This window comes from Pongo abelii, chromosome 10, assembly GCF_028885655.2.
Source record: "Pongo abelii isolate AG06213 chromosome 10, NHGRI_mPonAbe1-v2.0_pri, whole genome shotgun sequence".
In the NCBI taxonomy this organism is placed as follows: Eukaryota; Metazoa; Chordata; class Mammalia; order Primates; family Hominidae; genus Pongo; species Pongo abelii.
The window spans coordinates 105,514,362-105,530,999 of NC_071995.2; the positions used below are offsets into that span (position 1 = coordinate 105,514,362).

A 16,638-nucleotide genomic window follows, 5' to 3' on the forward strand; every position below is an offset into this window, starting at 1 on the left:
TGGCCTATATGCTGATGAGAGGCGGGGAGGACCAGATTTGATTTAATTTATTTTAGGCTGTCAATCTCGTTTTCTTTTACTCACTGAGTACATTGGTATTTATAAAGCTTTTTGTTACTGTGTCTTTGTTTAGACTAATTCATTTTGTCTCACATATTGAAGGGGACAATATAGTACATAATACAGTACCTAATAACACCTTACTACAATGCTAAATACAATGCCTTAAACATGGCAGTGTTTTTTTCTTTCAGTTTTTTTTATAGTGGTAAAATACAGTTACAGAATTTGCCATCTTTTAAGTGTGCAATTTGGTGGTTCTATTTATAATGTTGTGCAACCATCACCACCATCCTTCTCCGTAACTCTTTTCATTTATTCATTAAGATGGCTCCATCTTCTCCACTGCACACAGGTGTTTTTCAAAAAGCAAATGTCTGCTTTAAATCTTGTCATGGCTCCTCTTTGTCTTAAGGATTAAGAGAAAACTTTTTGGCAGCAGGATTGGTGGGGGATCATTGTGCAGGTATTTATGATCTGTAGTCTCATGTGGAAAATCTGTTTCTCCTGATTAGTTCCCTCTTTCATCCTGTATATATCATTCTACCAAACCTTTGAATATATATATGTGAGAGTTTATTTCTGAGCTCTCTATTCTATTTCATTTGTCTGTATGGCTTCAGGCCAGTAACACTGTTTTGGTTACTGTAGCTTTATAGTAAGTTTTGAAATGAGTAAGTGTGAGTTCTCCAGCTTTGTTCTTTTTCAAGATTATTTTGGCTATTCAGAGTCCCTTGAGATTCCATATGAATTTCAAAGTGGGTTTTTCTATTTCTAAAAAAGAATGTCATGGGGATTTTCATAAGGATTGCATTGAACCTATAGAATGCTTTGGGTTGTATTAATATTTTAACAATACTAAGTCTTCTAATTACACAAGGCAGACTTTTAGTAAATGTTTGAAAATTGATTTCATTTGTTTATTAATTAAGCACTACTATGTGTTAGGCACTATGTTGAGTAACAAAGGTGAATACAGCACAGTCTCTGTTCTCCATGACTCGCTAATCAATAGATAAGACAGATTTGTAAGTAAATAGGTAGAGTTGTTTTGATGAGTGCGGTATTAGACATGAATAAGCTTATATGGTTGTACAGAAAAGGATAATTTACTTTGGAGAGACTGAGAAGGGGTTTGGATTGGTTTTGTTGTAATCATAAAGCTCTTAGCTCTTTAAGCTGATTCTCTGTAAATGACAGTCATCTAGGTGAACAGATGTTTTCTGAACTATAGCTGAGCACTGGTCTTAGAGGACTTCACAGTGCATACCTGGAGAAACATGGAGACTAAATTCCCAGACTGCCCAATTTAAATTAAGACCCTCCCTCCCCCTCATGCACAGATCTTGTCACTGTCTTATCATCTGCTTTTTTTTTATAAGGAGAAAATACATAAATGTTAGGAAAGCTAAATAACAATTCAAGACAGGGATAGAGAGATATCACAGATTTTTTTTGAGTAGTTTCTCAGTAAATTAATTATTCAAATAATAATTGCTAATAGAATTCAAAGGGCAATGTCACCATGGTCTGTCGTGATGAAGAAAGTCTTCCTTGCTCAAATGATACCTGTCCTGGCCTTTTCCAGACTTCTAGTCCTCTGATGATTCCTTTTTCTCCTATCTCTAAGTCCTCTTGTAGATTTCCTTTCTTCCATCTCTATTCTAAAACATTTGTTCATCATTTCAACCTGCTCCACTCCATTACTGTGTCCTGCAAGTCTTAAAGCACTCAACCCTAGATCTGTCAGCCCACCTTCTTTCTCCATAGGCTGCTGAGCCCTAAGGAAAAGTTTTACCTAACCTGACAGATGGCTCCGTCTTCTCCACTGCACACAGAGGTGTTTTTCAAAAAGCGGATTTCTACTTTAAGTCTTTTCATGGCTCTTCTCTGTCTTAAGGATTAAGAGAAAAAAAATTTTTTTAATCACTGTGCATGTGTTTATGATATGCAGTCTCATGTAGAAAATCTGTTTCCCCTGGTCAGTTCCTGCTTTCATCCTATGTATATGATTCTACCAAAACCTTTGCAACTCTCTAAAGGCCTTCTGCACCCCCTTGTCCTCAGAAGATAACATGTTTTTACTTAGTTTTTATTATGAATATTTGGGGTGGCCTGGCAACATGGGGTAGGAGTTGTGAGATTATGAGAGAGCTTAAAGCCTTCAAATACATCTTAGCATGGCCATTGAAGCCTGACATCTGGATTAAATCTAAACCCTTTCAACAAGACTTCAGGGCAGAATATCATGCTAAAGTGTCAGAGTCTCTGCCTAATAAATTGGGCAGAATGCTGTTATCATGGCAATATGCCAGTAACTTCTGAATGAAGGAAACCATCTCTGGTTGTGTTGTATTGGATGAATCCATGGAATTGGATCTGAGGCATTGGCCTTCACCTTGGGAAATCTCTGACCGGACAGCATCCGTCTTTCTGTTATCAAGCAGCACATTTGCATGGCATGGAGCCACTTCCTCCCCTTGCCTCCAGGATCCTACCATTCCACAATCTGCATGACTTTGTATTCAAGCTACTCTGCTCTTCTTTCTCTTCCTTAGACATAGATTCCTTATTAGGGCTTTTACACTTGCTCTGTCTACTGCCTCGAATCCTTTTCCCAGATCTTTAAGAGGCTGAGTCCTTCTTGACACTGAGAACTCAGCTCAAATGTCACTTCCTCAGTTAGGCCTTCCCTGACTGCCTAATTTAGATTAAGAACCCCCTCCCAGCCCCCTGCCACCACACACATATCTTGTCACTATCTTATCATCTGCTTTATTTTTTTCGTGGTACTTATCACTAACTGAAATAATCTTCATCTTTTATTTTTCCACTTGTTTATTGTTTCTCTCCTTCATTAAATTGTATGTAATCCCAGCATTTTGGGAGGCCAAGGCGGGTGGATCGCCTGAGGTCATGATTTTGAGGCCAGCCTGGCCAACATGGTGAAACCATGTCTCTACAAAAAATACAAAAATTAGATGGGCGGGTGGCGGGCACCTGTAGTCCCAGTTACTCAGGAGGCTGAGGCTGGAGAATCGCTTGAACCTGGGGGGCTGAGATTGCAGTGAGCTGAGATGGGGCCACTGCACTCCAGCCTGAGAGACAGAGCAAGACTGTCTGGGAAAAAAAAAAAAAAAAATTTATGCTTAAGAAGAGTGAAGATTGTGTCTGTCTTGTCTGCCATTATATACCCAACACCTAGAACAGGTATACTTAGTAAATGCTCAATAAATATTAATTGGATGAAGGGATGGATAGATAGATGATCTTGCTGACCTCTTAAGAGGCTAATTGGAAACTGTCAAGCAGGATCGTTCTTAAACCCTTAATTCCCCATCCCTACCTATAAATGTACTGTAAAATGCACCTGTTCTTTCCTGTTTTCTGCCAATCTCAGGAAATTAAGTGGCTCTCTCGCTGCCCAAGGTTAATGCCAACACCTTTTTCTTCTGCCTCTTGAGGCCTTATTTCAGCATTGAACTCCTCCTCTAGTTCTTCAATCTCTTCTTTGGGCTTTATCCCTTCAATATGTGACATGCTGAGATCTATCCCTTTTGTGAGAAAAAAAATCTTTTATCGGATCTTTGTCACCTCAGAGATATGACCCTGTTTCCTCCCTTCCCTTCACAGCTAAGTTTTTTGACAGTGTTTTGTGTGCCATTAGCCTCTAAATATTTTTATCATATTCCTAATCAATAAAAATTTTTGAATACACCCTCAAGTATATTTATTTACATATACCTTATATATATATGCTGCTAAACTGACATACGAAATAGATAATGAAATTATATACAAATAATAAAAAGGGATAACATAGAGATTAATATTTTAAAATAGATTTTTAAAATTAACCTGCCACAAACTTTTAAAATTATCAGCTGGGCGTGGTGGCTTACACCTGTAATCCCAGCACTTTGGGAGGCTGAGGTGGGCAGATCACTTGAGGTCACAAGTTCGAGACCAGCCTGACCAACATGGAGAAACCCTGTCTCTATAAAAAATACAAAATTAGCCGGGCATGATGACGCATGCCTGTAATCCCAGCTACTTGGGAGGCTGAGGCAGGAGAATCGCTTGAACCTGGGAGGCAGAGGTTGTGGTGAGCTGAGATCGCACCACTGCACTCCAGCCTGGGTGACAGAGTGAGACTCTGTCTCAAAAAAAGAAGAAAAATTATCAAATGGCAAAAGTTTTTCTTTATGTTCTGCACACTTACTATTTAAGTACCTTGTTAATTGTGGTGGCTTTGAACTATCATTAGCTAATAGCTCTGGGCACATTATATACTTGATATGTTTGGATGTTTTGTCCCCACCAAATCTCATGTTGAAAGGTGACCTCCAATGTTGGAGGTGGGCCTAGTGGGAGGTGTTTGAGTCATGGGGGTGGATCCTCATGAATGCTTGGTGCTGTCCTCCCCATAACAAGTGAGTTTTCACTCTGTGATCACTCGAGATCTAGCTGTTAAAAGAACCTAGCACCTTCTCCCCCTCTTTCTTGCTGTCGCTCTTGCTGTGTGATACTCCTGCTCTCCCTTCGTCTTCCACCATAATTGTAAGCTTCCTGAGACCCTCACCAGAAGCCAGTAAGATACAAGTGCCATGCTTATACATCCTGCAGAACTGTGAGCCAAATAAACCTTTCTTTATAAATTACCCAGTCTCAGCTATTCCTTTATGGGACTAATACAGTACTTAAGGCAAGACTCCTTAGTATTGTAGTAGTTGTAAATTCATGTTACAGATAATTTCCAGTTTTTCTAAAACTAGCTTCTTGTCAGATCTGTTTGGATTGTCCTTGTTTTGACTCATGGCATACAAAAGGCTCTGCCATTTTCTTATCCTTTGCTTATACTAATTATCTTCAGTGTTGGTGTCTTTGTATTATAGGAATTATTTAAAACAGTTTGTTCATTTTACAATAATTGGTTTAGTTAAAACTGGATATAATATATAAACCCAGTTAACTGGGCATATGTAAATTGTAATATGACCAATGAAGAAAGCAAATGAGTGACCAGGAAGGAAGGACATCACTGCTATCCTTCCGTAACGTGGAATTTTAACTCTTCTCTCAATTTTAATACTTCTTTCAAAGTATCTCAAGATACTTTGCATTTGTTTGTGACGTGGGGAGCATTTGATTTATGGTTCAGGTCTGGGTACCAGTGTCAATTCATTTATAAAATATTAGTAAAGCTTAATTTCTTTTCAACTTTTTAGATAAAAATAATAAAAATAGAACTATTTCGGCTGGGCGCAGTGGCTCACGCCTGTAATCCCAGCACTTTGGGAGGCCGAGGCAGGCAGATCATGAGGTCAGGAGATCGAGACCATCCTGGCTAACACGGTGAAACCCCATCTCTACTAAAAATACAAAAAAATTAGCCAGGCGTGGTGGTGGGTGCCTGTAGTCCCAGGTACTTGGGAGGCTGAGGCAGGAGAATGGCATGAACCTGGGAGGCGGAGTTTGCAATGAGCTGAGATTGTGCCACTGCACTCCAGCCTGGCGACAGAGCGAGACTCCGTCTCAAAAAAAAAAAAAAAAAATTGAACTCTTTTCTTCCCACACCCAGTGGATCATCTTATGTACCTCCAGGGTTGCATCTACCTCACTTTGCAGACTACTGGTTTGTACTTACCGTTTCCATGGCTTTACCCCCTATTCATTCTTCAGCCCACTGTAATCAGGCTTCTGCATCTATTCCTCTGCCAGCACAACTCTGGTTTAAGGTCATTAGTAAGTTACCTTATCATAACATACAAGACTTTTTATAATGTCCCCACCCCATTTCATACATACATAAATAGACCTTTCTAGTCTTATTACCTACTAAGACCCCTCCTTTAGAGGCCTTATCATTTGCTTTAGGTTTAGGAACCTATTTTCAATTCCCCACAAGTACCATAATCTCTCATTCCTCCAAATTTTTGCTGTTCCCTCTTATAGTGGAATATGTCTGCTGTTCAGAAGCTCCTTAATTGTTGACATTTACTATGTGCCAGGCAGAATGCTTTGCATGCCTTTCTTCATTTAATACCCACATCAACCTGGTAAGTTTAAGCTCCTTTATTTTAGAGGTGGGACAAGGCCTAGAAGAGGTTATATAATTTGCCTCAGGCATACTAGAATTCAAACCCAGTGCTTTACTAATTATGTTATGCTGCCTTCCCTTAGGAAAAGGAGTTTATTTTCTTTTTTATACCTGGCACCTAGCACAAGGCATAGCAAATATTATATTTGTTGAATGAATAAATTGAGGTTTGAGCTAGTCTTAAAGAATGAAAATGTTCTAGGCAGGAGAAAACATGGACAAATACAGAAAAGAGAGTATGTCTACAGCACATTTAGAGAACAATGACCTGGTCACTATGGGTTAAAAGGTATTTCACTGAGAGTAGCATTCAAGGGTCTTTCCATTCAAAGTTTTCTTGAAGCTTCCCCACCTGTTGCTGCTGTAGTCGTCTCTTGTTCTTTGTAGCAAAACTCCTTTAAGTGGTGACTATCTGATTCCTCTACTGTTCTTTTGAATCCAGTTCACTGAGGCTTTTAGCCTCACTACTCCACCAGAATGGCTATTGTTAGGGTCAATAGTGACTTCTGTGTTGCTAAATCCAGTGGACATTTTTCAGTCATCTTACTTGATCTGTCAGCATCGTTTGACACAGATCATCACTCCATTCTTAGATACCATGCTATCCTGGTTTTCGTCTTACCTAACTAATTGTAAATTCTTTGTCTACTCCTCAGCCTCTGAATGATAGAGTGCTCCAGGCTCAGCTTTCATAGTCTTTTAATCCACACTCACTCCTTTACTGATCTAATACAGTCTTCTCTTTAAATACCATCTACATGCCGAAGACTTTTCAGTTTATATCCCTCTGTAACCCTGATCTCCCTCCCTGAACTCCAGACTCACATAGCTAATTTCCTATTAACAGCTCCACTTGGATGTCAACTAGACACCCCAAACTTAACATCCAAAATTAAACTCTCTATCGTCCCCCTAAAAAGCTACTTCTCTTGCAGTGTTTCCCATTTTCAGTTTATGGCACCTCCAGCTTTTCACTTGCTAAGGCTAGAACTTTAGATTCTCTCACACTCCACACTAGCCTGTCAGGAAATCCTTCAATATGTATCGAATGAACCACTTCGCTGTTAATACCTTGTTCACTCACCTGAATTATTGCAGTAACATCCTAACTATTCTCCCTTACCTTTGATGGCCTACTGACTGTCCTCAATGCAGTAGCCAGAGCGACCTTTTCAACCTAAGAGGATCTCATCATGCAAAACCCTGCAATGAATGATTTTCCATTTCCATCAGAATAAGATCTAAAGTTATAATATCCTACAAGACCAATCTGTTCTTCTCTGTTATCTACCTGATGTCATATCCTACTCCTCTTATGTATGGTGGGTCAGCCACACCAACTTCTTTACTGTTCTTCAGACATGCCACTGCTCCTGCCCCAGAGCCTTTGCTTTTACTCTTCTTCCTCTGATGCTCCTTCCTCAGTCACATTACTCACTCTCTAATCCCTTCAAGTCATTTAAATGACTCATCTCAGTGAAGCCTTCCCTAACCATCCTATTTAAAAGTATAACCTGGCCGGGCGCAGTGGCACACGCCTGTAATCCCAGCACTTTGGGAGACCGAGGCAGGCAGATCACGAGGTCAGGAGTTCGAGACCAGCCTGACCAACATGGTGAAACCCCATCTCTACTAAAAATACAAAAATTAGCCAGGCATGGTGGCACACATCTGTAATTCCAGCTACTCAGGAGGCTGAGGCAGGAGAATCACTTGAACCCAGGAGGCGGAGGTTGCAGTGAGCCAAGATGGCGCCATTGTACTCCAGCCTGGGTGACAGAGCAAGACTCTGTCTCAAAAAAAAAAAAAGTATAACCCATACATACTAGTTTACCCTCCTGGGTTCTTCCCCCAGAGCACTTACCACCTTCTAGCATATTATTTAATTAATTTAAAAAAATTTTATTAACTTTTCTTTCCACACCAGGGAATAAGTTCTGTGAGGACAGGAATTTTTTCTTTATTTTCTTTATAATACCTGCCTGAAATAGTGCGTGGCACAAGTAAATAATAAATAATTACTGGATTGAGTTAGATTAAATAAAATTATTTATTTACATCTGAAAATCTTTTGGGTTTTGTTTTTTTGTTTTTTTGTTTTTTTGTTTTTTTTTTTGACAGAGAGTCTCACTGTGTTGCCCAGGTTGGAGTGCAGTAGCGCAGTCTTGGCTCACTGCATCCTCTGCCTCCTGGGTTCAACCAATTCTCCTGCTTCATCCTCCCAAGTAGCTGGGATTACAGGCACGCGCCACCATGCCCAGCTAATTTTTGTATTTTTAGTGGAGATGGGGTTTTACCACGTTGGCCAGGCTGATCTCAAACTCCTGACCTCAGGTGATCCACCCACCTCAGCCTCCCAAAGTGCTGAGATGACAGGCGTGAGCCACCACACCTGGTCAGGGATCGTTCTTTTCTTTGCCTGAATCATTTCAGATGGTTTTATTGTGGTTTGGTTGATATACAAAAAGCTGTACATAGTTAATATATACAACTTGATGAGTTTGGAATTCTAAGTAAACACCTGAGAGGTATTACCATAATCAAGGCCATAAACTTTGTCATCAAAACAGTTTTTGTACTGGCATAAAACAGACATATTGACCAACAGAACAAAAGAAAGAGTCCAGAAATAAACTCATGCATATATAGTTATCTTCAACAAGGGTGCCAAGAATACACAATGGGGAAAAAAATAGTCTCTTCAATAAACGGTTTTGGGAAGACTGGATTTCACTAAAAGAATGAAATTGAATCCTTATCTCACATCATACACAAAAATCAACTCAAAATAGATTAAAGACTTAAATGTAAAACCTAAAACAATAAAACTCTTAGAAGAACACTTAAATTAGCCAGGCGTGGTGGCACACCTGTAGTCCCAGCTACTCCGGAGGCTCAGGTGGGAGGATCACTTGAACTTGAGAGGTTGAGGCTGTAATGAGCTGTGATCACACTACTGCATTCTAACCTGAGCAACAGAACAATACCCTGTCAAAAAAAAAAAAAAAAAAAAAAAAAGAGGGAGGAGGAGCAGGAGGAGCAGGAGCAGGAAATGTAAGAGAAAAAGCTTACGGACATTGGTCTTGGCAATGATTTCTTGGGTATGACACCAAAAGCACAGGCAACAAAAGCAAATATAGACAAGTGGAATTACATCAAACTAGAAAACTTCTGCACAGCAAAGGAAACAGCAACTTAAGAAATGAGAGAAAGTATTTTCAATTCATATACCTTAAGAGGTTAATATCTAAAACCTATTAAAAAACTCTTAATAGCAAAAAAAAAAAACAAACCTGATTTTAAAATGGGCAAAGAACCTGAATAGACATTTAACCAATGAAGACATGCAAACAGACAACAGGTACATGAAAAGGTACTTAACATCACTAATCATTAAGGAAATGCAAATCAAAACCTCAATATCATCTCATACCTTGTTAGAAGGGTTATTACAAAAAAAAAAAAAAACTCAAAAAACAAAAGATAATAGATGGTAAGGATGTGAAGAAAAGGAAATCTTTTTACACTGTTGGTGGAAATGTAAATTAGTATAGCCATTATGGAAAACAGTGTGGAGGTTTCTCAAAAGATGAAAAATAGAATTATTTGATTCAGCAATCCCGCTTCTGGGAGTATATCCAAAGGAAATAAAATCACTGTTTCAAAGAGATATCTGCATTCTCATCACATGGTCATTACAGCACTGTTCACAATAGCCAAGATATTGAAACAACCTAAATGTCTATCAGTCAGATGAATGGATAAAATGTGTGTATGTATATATACACACACAGCAGAATCAGTGGAGTATTATTCAGCCTTTAAAAAAAGAAGGAAATCCCATCACTTGCAACAACATGGGTGGATCTGGAGGGCATTATGATAAGTGAAATAAACTAGGCACAGGACAAATACTCCATGATCCCACTTTTATGAGGAGTTTAAAATAGTGAAGCTTGTAGAACTAGATAGTAGAATAGTGGTTATCTGGGGCTGGGGAGAGGAGTAAATGGGGAGGTGTCAGTCAAAAGATACAAAGTTTTAGTTATGCAAGATAAGGTCTGGAGATCTCCTGTGTAACAGAGCCTGTAGTTAGCAGTACTGTATTGTATACTTAGAATGTTGCTAAGGGAGTAGGTCTTACGTTAAGTGTTCTTACCACAAAAGAAAAAAATACTTTTCAATGATTTTGAGGGGTTTGGGTGCAGTGGCTCACGCCTGTAATTCAGCACTTTGGGAAGCCATGGCAGGAAGATTGCTTGAGCCCAGGAGTTTGAGGCCAGCTTGGGGAGCATAGTGAGACCTTGTCTCTACTAAAAATTAAAAAATTAGCAAGGGGCATGGTGGCGTGTGCGTGTGGTCCCAGCTACTCAGGAGGCTGAGGTGGGAGGATCTTTTGAGCCCGGGAAGTCAAGGCTGCAGTGAGCCGTGATCATGCCACTGCACTCTGGCCTGGGCAAGAGACTCTATCTCAAAAACAATTTTTTTAAATGAATAAACAGGGCAAAAGGAAAATCTTTTGGAGATTTGAAGATTCATTTACATAGACTTTACAGCCTTGGAAAATAGATATGTAAGCCCCAAATATAAAGAAGATACATTTGACCAACAAGATTTATTAACAGCTATGGATCTACGTGTGCCATATCATGTTCTTCAGTGTAATTTCATGTTTTTTGTCCAGCGATTCACAGAGGACTAGATTTTAGATTGCCTTTCCTCTCCCACAACTGACAAGGCTTTAATCAGGGCATTAAGGAGTTCTAAATAGGTCTTGCTTTTGAATCTGCATATCAGGAGGGGGCTGGGAGCATGAGCGGGAGGATGTCATGTCTCAGTGATTAATGATCTCTAGGAAGCTGAAAAGGGGAGTGTAATATACACAGTATTTCTACCCCCTGGAGTAGGAATGCAAACACTGTTGTGCAGATCTGTGCATAGTCACTGACTTCCTGGTAGCTGGAGAATTTCATACACTCTTCTACCACAAATAAAACTGTCAGAGAAGTGACAGAGCTCAAAAAGCTGGCCTTCCTTACTTAAAAAGAATAACTCAAACACAGTGAGCCAGAAAATTAATTTTGTAGTTGTTTGGAAACTGAGTTGTTAAATAAGAAATAAGAAAATGGGAACTTTTCTTGAAAAGCCTAAAACCTCCAAATATTTGTTGAATCAAACTCTACATTTGGTTTCTTAAATTTACTGAATTCCTGGAAACTGCTTACTTTAAATGAATTTAAAGGGGAAACATTCCTTTGTAATGAAATGACCCATCTTAAACTTTTCAATCTGGTCTCTGGTAGGTTCAGAGCATCATACGGTCAGTGGACTTAAGAGCCTATTGCCTGATGTTTAGGGAAAAAATCACAACATTTCAGAATGGCTTGTATACAGTTTTTGAAAATAATTCTAAGGTAGAGTTATCTCCCCCCTTTTATTCTCAATGAATCTATGGTATTATTTGGTAACAATTTCTAAATGCTTAAGATAGAAGCGAAACATTCTGAACTATAGATAAGATAAACTACAGATATTTGCAAAAAAAAGTTTTAAGAGAAAGTTTTGGGGAAAGCTTGTATTTCAGCCACCTTTGATTATTTACCAATAACCAAATATAGAGATTTTGTGCATAACACCAGTAGCAGCAGCAGTATTTGGTTTTAGTGAGGACAACCAAATAACTTGTATTTTACTAGGAACCATTTATTCATATGACTTGTTAAATTATTTTTTGCTCTTGATTCATTTTTTTGATGCCCTATACATTACCATTTTCTGTTATGCATTGTCTAACTTTTCAACTGACTTGTTACTGGTTTTTATTTTTCCATAATATAAAAAGAAAGGAAATATTCATTCTTGGGGAAGTGGAGCGCAATTCAGGATAGAGGAAAGAAAAATTTTTATATTTCTATTTCTTTGTTTTTCTGTTTGTTTTGCTTTATTTTTTAGGGTGTCACTATAAAGTAGAAGGAGCTACTGGTCTAAATTAAGATAGTATCAGATAGATTAAGCTCTAAATTTGGTTTCCAAGTGGTTAGACTTTTAAATTGCATTTGCAGGAGTTTATTTTTAGTCAGGATGTGGTTATTTTTAGATCTGCTTCTCTGTCACTAGGAAATGAAATGCCTGTCTTTCCATTGTTGTTCAGGAAGTTCTAAGGCACAGGCATATAAGAGCCAGTTAGCCTAGAACACCACCACTCCTTTTAGATGAAAGAATATGAAATAACTCATGGAAGAAATTATGTTTGTTGAGAACATATCTAATTTTGAAATTGTTAGTGTCATTTTAATCTTTTGTACACTGAACAACAGAACAAGGTTTTTAGGCAATGCCAAAAATATAAGGTTTGGGTTCCCCCTACTGGTGTGCATCCCAGGCTCGTGTATTCATTAATACATAGCTGAAAGGCCTAGGGGCTAGAGATTAGAAATAGCTATATTAACTTCATTTAGAGACCTGATGATAAGAAAGAGAGAAAAAACTCCATTTCCCTTTTTCTGCATATGTCTTACAAAAAATGGGATGATTTTAAAATTGTATTTTCTACATTTAGAAAGAATAAAACTTAATTCTACCATATTTGGTTTTAATGTTGTTGCTACTGATAAGCTGCTTATTTGCAGTGCTTCTCAAATGCTTTATGTTGTAATCTAAGGAATAATAAAATACCAGTGGATCCACAAAAGGATTTAAAATCCCAGGGAAGAAATGCAAAGCTAGCGTTGTTGCCATAATAAAATTAAAGAAATGTCATTAAAGCTCACTAATTCCTATTTTAGCATTTCAGAAAGTGACATGACATCATGTGATTAGGTCTGTCTATTTAACATTTGTTTTTTCTAATTTATACAACATATATTTGAAACAGTTTTTTATTTCCTATCTCATAGTAAGTGCCAAGTAATATTAATGGCTCATTTTGGAAAAGAAATATTTTAATTGACTCTTAAAAGTCACTTTTGAACTTCTTATTATGTTTGCATTTTAAAGGACTATTCAATCAAGTTAAAATATTGTATTTTTTTAATTGCTTTTCAGCAATGCAGTCAACCTTTTAAGCAATGTTCCGGTCTCTTGTTTGGATGTTCTCATTTGTCCGTTAACCCATGAAGAAACAGCCCAAGAGGCAACGACTGTAGATGAACTGCCCAGTAATAAAACAGCTGAGAAAGAAACAGTTTTGAAAAACAATACCATGGTATACAATGGTATGAATATGGAGGCCATTCATGTTTTACTCAATTTTATGGAGAAGAGAATAGACAAGGTAAGGCTGATAAAATGGAAGCCCTGGGAAGACGCTTCCAAAGAATGTAAATGTGCCGTACATACAGACACACATCACAGAGCATGATTTTTAAATCTAAGCTTTTTTTCTGACTGATATGTTGCATAATTGTTTTTACTTTGGAAAGCAGTTTATTACAATATATGATAAATTGCTGAAGCCATGTTAATTTATTTGTTTCATGTTGAAAATTGTGTTCATGCAACACCAAAATTATGAGTAGTGCTTGAAAACAAAGGAAAAAGTAATTACTGTTCCATGTTGTTACTTTGTGAGTCCTAGAAATAAAAAATATCCCCCCAGAAACTTGCTAAATACTCTTCATAATACCTAAAAGACATCTTCCCAAAAAAAAGAAAAAAGAAGACCTTGTCAATTTCCCATTTGTTGTGAGCTGTTTACATTCTCTGGTCTATTACTCACTTTGTCAGGTATCTATATTAAAAGGCGGCAAGGAAGCATAGTCCAGTCACCAAAATTTTGCTTCATTCAAGCCCATTGGCTAAGCCCATGGGAATCCTAGAAAATGTAGGAACATCCAGGAAGGACCAAAAAAGGCAATAGTAAACATGAAGATGATAAAATGGAAATGTTTTTAGGAAAAGAATTTTTAAAATAGTTTGTAAGCTTGGGTAACATAAGATGTCCCCACCTCGCGGATCACGAGGTCAGGAGATTGAGACCATCCTGGCTAACACGGTGAAACCCCATCTCTACTAAAAGTACAAAAAATTAGCCAGGTGTGGTGGTGGGCGCCTGTAGTCCCAGCTACTCAGGAGGCAGAGGCAGGAGAATGGCGTGAACCCAGGAGGTGGAGCTTGCAGTGAGCCGAGATTGCGCCGCTACACTCCAGCCTGGGCAACAGAGGAAGACTCCCTCTCAAAAAAAAAAAAAAAAAAAAAGGCCCCACCTCAAAAGCAAATTGATATCCTCAGTTACATGAAGGAAAGTAATACTGTTAGAAACAAAACTAATGTATTTCAAAAACATATGGTTTTTTTTTATAGGGAAGCAGCTATAGAGAGGGTCTAACTCCAGTTCTCAGCTTATTAACTGAATGTTCCCGAGCCCATCGAAACATCCGAAAATTTCTCAAAGATCAGGTAACTGCTTAATGCATATTACATTGCAAAGTTAGTCTTTTTATGTGCCTTTTAAACATAGAATTAATTGAATTTTCTCACAATGATTTTGTTTCAGATAATCGGAAACTCAGTCTTAATCTTTGAAATCTTCTTAATCAAGAAGTGTGTATTTTTTGTCATTCATTCAACAGATGCTACCGAGATCTGCTGTGTGCTATGTTTTGGGCATTGAACAACAGACGAAGTCTTTCCCCTTGGGAAGTTTATTTCCTAGAGAGGGGGACAAAAAGTAAACAAATATAAAATATAATGGCAGGTGGTGATAAGCATTCTGAAGAAAGATAAAGCATTTTAAGAGAAAGGAGACACTTTAAGGGAACAAGGGAGGACCTCTCTGAGATGACATTTGAACAGAAAGGTGGAGAAGTAAGAGTATCTCTGAGAATGTTTGGAAAGGAATGTCCCTGAGAGAACAAGTTCAAAACCCCTGAGACAAGAGGATGCTTTGGTATACTTAAGGAAAAGCAAGAAGGCCAGTGTGCCTAGGCCACAATATGCAAGGGGGAGAGTGGTAGATGAAGAGAGGTAACAAGAGCCGGATACAGCAGGCGGTGAAGGACTTTCCATTCCCTTCTAAGTGAGATGAGAAGATATTGGAGTGTTTTAATAGGGGAAGTGATGTGACCTTATTTATGCTTAAAGATATCCTGGCTACTATTTATGAGATTGACATAGTGGAACACAAATGGATGCAAGGAGACAAGTCCAAAAGACAACTGATGTTGCATGTTTGGAGTAGGATGGTAGTGGTTAGAGTTCATACTTGGGGATATGTTTTAAATATTTTAATATGTCTTAAAAGTAGCTCACAGAACTTGCTGATAGATTGGAATATGGGTTGAAAAAGAAAAAATAAGGGTCATTTTTAAACTTTCAGATTATATCTTAGACTACAAGTGTAAGACTTTGATTGTAACAATACCTGAAACTAGCCTCCTCTAAAATCCCAATTTCAAGCACCTTCTCTTATTTAGTACCCTCAATCCAACATTCTTTCATCCTCTGAGGATTGTCACTCTGTCATTTTTTTCCACTGTTCTTCACTCACTTGTGCCTTCTCTCCTTACCCAGGCTAGATTCCACCTGAGGTTCATTACTATAATCACTCCTTTCCATACATCTCTAACTAGCACCGTGTGCGCTCCCTCAGTTGTACTCACCTGGCAAAACCTAACAAACTGGCTAACTCCAGCTTTCTGCCTACTCTGGGTCTCCACCAAGCCCTTGAACGTGATAAGACAAAATGACACCACCATTTTGACTAGTCTACTTTAAATTTAAGACCACCAGCCCCAACTGGTTCCTTAGCAAACTCCAAGATGACTATTTCACAGCTCCTTTTTCTTCACACCTCCAATGCTTACTGCCCTCTCCTTACTCTCATTTCTTGACTTTGTTTCCTGTTTCATCACGAAATTAAGAAAAAAACTTTATCTTTCCACCATTGCATCTGCTATCTCTCTGCATCTATACTGCCATATCCCTTGTATTCCCATCTGTCACAATGGATGAATCATTGCTACTTCTGTCTGTGGCCAGCATTTGTCCTGGATCTCTTTCTCTCTCATTAACTTTGCACCTGCATTTATTTCCGCTCTCTCTTCTTATATTAATCATTTTTAAAAATGTATTGGATCATTTAAGTCAGCACCCAAACACATCTTTCATCTTAAAAACAAAAACACCTTCCCTTATCCCACTTCTCAAGCTGCCTTTCTATTCCTGTGCTCCTCTTTATGCAGTGTTCCTCAGAAGAGTTCTCTGTACTCACTCTCTCTATTCTTTTTACTCGTTTTTGACTCCTAAACCGTCTGTAATTAGGCTACATGCCTTCCGCCCCACTGCAAAGGTGTTTATCAGAGTCACCAACTCAACTTTGCCAAAGCTAACAGTTCTCAAGTCTCTTTTTTTAAATTCTCCAATATAATTTGATGTAAGTATTCCCTCCTCCCTGAAATACTTTCTTCACTTGGTTTCTAGGACACAATAGAGAACCTCTTTGTTGATCTTCCTCATTTTCCTAACCTTAAATGTTTGAG

At 38.3% G+C, this 16,638-nt stretch overlaps 1 protein-coding gene across 13 annotated transcripts in view; it reads left to right on the forward strand.

The window, feature by feature from the left end:
* Positions 1-16,638, forward strand: part of RIC8B (RIC8 guanine nucleotide exchange factor B) — a 112,620-nt gene that overhangs the window by 54,887 nt on the left and 41,095 nt on the right. For all 13 annotated transcript variants that reach the window (XR_008512114.2, XR_008512115.2, XR_008512118.2 and 10 more), the window contains 2 exons: positions 13,205-13,433; positions 14,462-14,557. Coding sequence is in view for 7 of the 13 variants with exons in the window: in XM_009248184.4 (XP_009246459.2) it covers positions 13,205-13,433; positions 14,462-14,557 (325 nt within the window). In the remaining 6 variants the exon portion in view is untranslated. The remainder of the gene's footprint in view (positions 1-13,204; positions 13,434-14,461; positions 14,558-16,638) is intronic.